This window comes from Gouania willdenowi, chromosome 5, assembly GCF_900634775.1.
Source record: "Gouania willdenowi chromosome 5, fGouWil2.1, whole genome shotgun sequence".
Taxonomy (NCBI): Eukaryota; Metazoa; Chordata; class Actinopteri; order Blenniiformes; family Gobiesocidae; genus Gouania; species Gouania willdenowi.
Window position 1 is genome coordinate 22,258,331 of NC_041048.1, and position 6,189 is coordinate 22,264,519.

The 6,189-nt window shown below is 38.8% G+C and overlaps 1 protein-coding gene across 1 annotated transcript; it reads left to right on the forward strand.

Moving 5' to 3' along the window:
* Window positions 1-3,781: 3,781 nt before the first annotated feature.
* LOC114463002 (trace amine-associated receptor 13c-like) lies at window positions 3,782-4,880 on the forward strand. Its single transcript, XM_028446203.1, has 2 exons — window positions 3,782-3,954; window positions 4,070-4,880. The coding sequence occupies exons 1-2, from the start codon at window positions 3,782-3,784 to the stop codon at window positions 4,878-4,880; spliced, it is 984 nt and encodes a 327-aa protein (XP_028302004.1).
* Window positions 4,881-6,189: the final 1,309 nt, after the last annotated feature.

Genomic DNA, 6,189 nt, shown 5'->3' on the forward strand with positions numbered 1-6,189 from the left:
CAAAAATGTCACAAAAAGACAACAGAAAGATACAAAAATACACAATGACTCCAAAAAAACATACAGAAAAATACACCAAACAAAAAAAAATGTAAAAATGAGTTAAAAAAAAAAAAAAAAAACACATTCATCATGCGCATGTCTCATAGAATTAAACCAGGGAAATTACACATGCTATTTTACTTTGCATCTGCCAATCTACCCCTTTATAATGCTACAGAGTATGTTATTATTATGCCCATAATTGACAACTCCACTTCAGCGCCCACTATATGAATACATACTTCCTACCGGCACTGTACTAGTTATAGTAAAAGCGCCCAAATGTTCACAAAAACTATAGATACATAAATACAAAATATAGCAAAACTATTTATGAAACTTCAGCTCTTACATATAGATTGTGGCTGACCTATTTTTGGTAGTGTCACACTTGAAGTTAATCAAGGCTCTTCATTGTTAAAATCCCAAGTTTTGTCCATAGTTAGAACACATGTCTTGCTGTACCAAGAAGAAGGTTGTGGATTGGATCAATGACAACAAATCTGATGGCATCATAGTAACTCAGGTGAAAAAGTTCTGACCATCTAACTCCATTTCCATGTTCAATTCTTTTGTGTTCTGCCTTTGTCTGTGCCCGCCTGGATAATGCAGCATATATTATGTGTTCTTCTTTTTTTCTTTCTTTTTTTAAAAATGAAATAAATGTGTTCTTCTGATGTACGTGGCACCCATGAAGACCGGTCAAATCCAGAGTAGTCCATCCTAGCACCAAACATTGTCTTGCTGAATGTCTTCAAACACTTGTGGCATCCTGTGAGATAAATGGATTATAGTGAGATAATGTGTTACACAAGTTTATATTTTAGAATTCAAGTACACAGACACAATAGATAGATGGGTAAAATTGCCATTGCTATTTAGATGACCTCAATATGCTCCATGTTCTACAAAGCCACCACATTTTCTAGTGGCTGGGATGTCTGATGACAGACAAAGGAGAGCAGCTCTGTAGACTTGATATCCTATGGGAGAGCTGTCACAGTTCTTTGAGATCATCAACCAAGGGATACAAGAAAAACATTTAAGTTTAATGAGGGTTGCTTTGGGCCAGGTATCAGTCCAGCAAGAATCATATTTTCTTCTTTGAAGGGGACATATCATGCTAAATCCACTTTTTTAGCCCTTAAATGCATTTTGTTGTATATTTAGAGTGCTTAGAAGTACAGAAAAAATCAAATTAGTCTCTTCAGGTGCTCCGTAGATATCTTTATATTCTGTTTTGCTCATATTTTTCAATCTGTTTCGATTTTTCTATTCTCTATTACGTTTTTTGAACTATTACATCACAGTATTTGGAGCGGAACTGACAAATTAGTACATCAACTCCAGGTCCAACACTTCGAGCAATCCGCCATTTTTATTTCTCGCTTTTATTTTGTAGTCCACGCTCAAGGATGCCGAAGTTACGAGAGGATAAGTCAAAATGTTCAGTTGTTGGATGTAGTAACCCACACGCTTCATTACAACGTCTCCCAGCATCAGAACCTTTTCAAAGTGCCTGGTTGAGTTTTTTTTTTCACAGAAATGTACCCACATCTGTGGGTAGCGTCATTTTTGTGTGCGCGAAGCACTTCAAGGATGACTGCTTCGCCAGTATAAAGAAGGATTTGCCGAAAGACTGTCTGATTGAGGGTTCAATTCCTTCTATCTTTGGAGATGACGAACAGAGCACTTCGGTAAGCTGTAAATAACGCTAAAAAGTGTGATGATAAGACGTCCCTGTCATTGTTTTGTTAGCATTAGCAGTTGCGCCGTCTTCAGACTTCATATGTTAGCGCTGTGTGCTCGTTTTAGATCCTTGATGATATGGCCTACGTGATTTAATTTAAGTCTAAAGATTTCATTAGTCATTTCATTTTGCCGTTTTTGTCTCCAAAAAGACTGTATTAAAATGCATTTTGTGACATTAGCTTGGCGCTAGCGTTAGCTCGGTGCTTGTGTTAGCTCACTTGTTAGGGTTCTGCAGGTTCATCATCTTCATTTTCATCTGTCACCTGAAGAGGGGGCGGGGTATGGAGTGTCTCATTTGCATTTAAAGAGACAGCACCAAAACGAGTTGCTCTCAGAATCACATCAGAAAAGGGGTAGAAAAGGGGCCTGTGGAGCTATAATAATGAGGAATTCAGACCCAAGCATTGCAGTTCCGCTTTATATAGACCACAACTGTATGATTTATATGTAAAAAGGAAGGGTTTAAAACCATGATATGTCCCCTTTAAAGCCATATTCAGATTTAGGATTACCAAGTAGAGGGCTGAATATGGTGCATTTTTGAGAGGCTGAAACCAGTTGACATTCAGCATCAGGGCCAAGTTTTTTGGCTCTGCTAAAAAAGGCTGTACATTTACAAACTGATAATCTTGCCACACTTGTCCATCATATACATCTCCAAACACATTTGCTGGCATTTTCAGCTTTCGTCACTCTTCACAGCTTTCTTCAAACCCAGGTCTTCTAACAAGTGCTGCCAGAGACTGTATAACACTGCTGTAACAGTAAGTTCATATTGAATAAACATACTCTGCACCACTGGAAGATTTTGTCTTCCGGAGCAAAACAGAGCCACACTTCTTCTGCAGTGCAGACCTGGATGCTTCTAGAATGGGATTTGGCTACAAGTCTGGCACACCTTCATGCCATCCCTTCTGACCTCACAGGTTTCAGAAAGCATGTATACGCAGTGTTTGGAATAACGGCGTTTAAAATAACGTCGTTAGGTAATGGTGTTTTTTTTTCAGTAACGGGGTAATTTAACTAATTACTTCTTATGCCGTTACAACGCCTTAAACGTTACTGACCGTTAAATGCGGTGCATTACATGTATTGATTGAATAAACTGTTATCCGAAAGCACCCCTGGCTTCTTACTCAGCTGTAGTGAGGAGGTGGGTTAAAAACAAGGTGAGCGATTATGACTGGCTAAGGCGGCGTCATGTGTCATGGTAGCCAATCAGAGCCAGTGTTTTTACACATGTGCCAGCATACGCTCCACACACAGAACCACTACAGATTTGATGAAGCAGCAGAGATGGCGAGCGTGGGGCAGACTGATGAAAAGTTGGCATTTTAAGGTGGCGATACAAACACTATTTAAATTAATTGTGGTCAAAGGCAAGAACGTGCATGTGAAGTGTACATTATGTCTAGGGGAGAAGACTTTGTCAACATCCGTTGTAAGCAACTCAAATTTAAATGGCACTGTTTCACAAAGTAAATTCATGCTTGAGGCAGAGGGACATATGGTTTTTCAATAACTGTTTAGAAACCATAGCGACGTCAACCGATATTGCATTTAATGGCAAATATCGGCCCATCTTTAGTTAAAATTCTATACTCTTTTTGCAGGCCAATTAAAAAATGGTTGGTGGGCTGCAGTAGGCCCGGTGTGGTATGTTTGGAAAGCTCTGCTCTAAAGAGTTAATACCAAAAGTAAAAGAAGAGGACTTTAGTCTTTTTTTATGTAAAGCCCTGAACATGAAACTAACAGTGAACACTTTTATCATTACAAATTATTTGGACAATATGATGCACAAAGGGGAAAACATTAAATAAAACTTTAGTTACAGAGTTTGGAGGCCAGGCCGTCTCTGAGGGAGGTCCTGTCTTAAGGTCCAGCCTCTACATCCCTGTGACTGAGGGAGGAGCAGGAATGACTTCAGGTAAACATCAGAGAGCCTGAGGCAGAACGCTGCAGAGCTCAGCAGCTTCTTCTCATCACTATGAGCACATCTGATCAAACTGAGCTCTGCTATCCACACCTCGGAAACTCCTCATGCAGGAGGATTGTGCGCCCTCACTCAGTGTCTGTGCTCCTTCACATCATCCTGTCCTCCATCTCTGTGCTCACTGTGACCCTCAACCTGATGGTCATCATCACCATCTCACACTTCAAGTAATGGCATGTTCTGCTGCTTTATGAATTATCTTGTTGTTAAATGTTTGACTACTGTTGTTGTAGAATTGTCAGTTCTTATAATGATCAGTGTGTTGCTCTCTATCCCCTCCAGGAAGCTGCACACTCAAACCAACTTCCTCCTCCTTTCTCTGGCTGTCTCAGATTTCTGCGTAGGGTTCCTTTTTATTTTTCAGATTCTCCTCATGGACGGCTGCTGGTATCTCAGTGCAGGCTGGTGTGTGTTTTACACAGTTTTTGTCATTGTGGTAACCTCTGCATCAATAGGAACTGTTGTGCTCATTGCCATTGATCGCTACATTGCTGTTTGTGATCCTCTGCACTATCCAACTAAAGTCACTCCAAACAGAGCAAAGATTTGTGTTGTTCTATGTTGGGTCTGTTCTGCTATATGTCATACTGTGAGGCTTAAAGACAACATTGAACATCCAGGTGAGTTCAATTCCTGCATTGGAGAGTGTGTAGCTTCTGCACATCCTGTCTCTCGAATTATGGATCTGGTTTTGAACTTCATCTTCCCTGTCACTATTATTCTACTCTTGTATGTGAGGGTGTTTGTTGTGGCTGTGTCTCAGGCCCGAGCCATGCACTCTCATATTACAGTGGTTACACCTCATGGTTCACTGAAGGTTTACAGATCAGAGCTGAAGGCAGCCAGAGTTTTAGGTGTGGTGGTTGTTGTTTTTCTGATGTGTATGTTTCCATTTTATATTGTGTCACTTTTAGCAGGGGCGACAAAAGTATCTTTATCATCTCTTGTTTTTGTTATATTTTTGTACTTATTCAACTCCTGTGTGAATCCTATGATCTATGTGTTTCTTTACCCCTGGTTCAGGAAATCTTTAAAATATATTCTTTCTTTTCAGATCTTAAAATCCGGCTCCAGTGAGGCTAACATTCTGTAAAAAGAGTGAGAGCTTCTGACGTGTTAAGTTGGGACACTTTTCTATTTGTGTTCAGAAGTTCTCACTCTGAAACTGTGCCGATTTCTGCAATGATTTCATGTAATTATCAGTGTAATCTACAGTATATGTTTTATCATATGTGCATTAATCTCACAAACACTTAATAGCATGAAATTGACTACCTGTACCCTATGATCTATGTGTTTCTTTTGCCCATCTTGAACTCTGGCTCCAGTGAGGCCGACATACTGTAAAGAGAGAGAGAGAGAGCTGCTGACATGTCATCTTAGGATGGTGTGTTGTTGATGATTGAAGCGTTTCATTTTAAAACTTGTGTACATCTTTTTGAGACTTTACTGCATATTTATAATATTAATAATCCATCATTTTTTAACTCAATATTAGAGGTTGATACTTTTTTGTTATTCATGGACAAAAGTGCACCAATCACACAGACACTGGAGGCTCTGAGACTGACTGGGAAAAATAAGAACATGTTTAATGACAGAAGGAACTACAATGATAGTGAATATTTAAAAAATGGATGCAGTAAAGAATACAGTAACTTTACTTAATAAAGAGGATGAAAATAGATAGAAGGGGAATAGATGCGGACTATTAGAAGTGACAATGTTTTTAATTATGTTCACAGTTTTGAAATACTTTCTTTCTAAATTGTAAAGCTGAATACGTTTTAAGAAAATAATAATATGTTCAAATATTATTATAATTATAATAGGTGAATGAAAACGCCTTACTCTGCCAAGCAGTAGGCCTACCAGACTATAAAATCTTTTTTTACACTGACTAAACCTTTAACCAGAGGTTTGGACTCGAGTCACAAATTTGATGACTTTAGATTGAAAATCACAAAGTCTCACTCTTGTCAGTTTCTGAAACTTGGTAGCCCTTATACAAGTGTTAAATCTGATCATTAATAAATATGTGGCCCTTTGTGGTTTAATGACATTAAGATGTGGACTTTTTACTAGTCTCTTCTTTTCATGAAGTGGTTAGCATTAGCTCTTAACCCAGTCTTATGTGTCGGTGAAGAAAGAAATAATGTTTGTGGTATTTCTTATTAATGTTAACAAAACAGAACTGGAAAACTTAATACATAACGTGTAAGTGCGAAACTGCTAACTAGGTGAAACAGTTGTCTAATTTGAACCAAAATGGCGGCTGAGGGCTGAACTTTGCCTGTTTTGTTTGAGCCAAAATTCCGGCCAAGCACCAAACTTTTACACCCGTGAGTGTCTTAAAGCGACACATAACTCAGCCAAACATGCTCTAAACTTCACCTAACACC

Coding starts and splice junctions, on each gene's coding strand:
- LOC114463002 (XM_028446203.1), top strand. CDS start 3,782: ATGAGCACATCTGATCAAACTGAGCTCTGCTATCCACACCTCGGAAAC. Junction 3,955..4,069: donor ATCACCATCTCACACTTCAA/GTAATGGCATGT, acceptor TATCCCCTCCAG/GAAGCTGCACACTCAAACCA.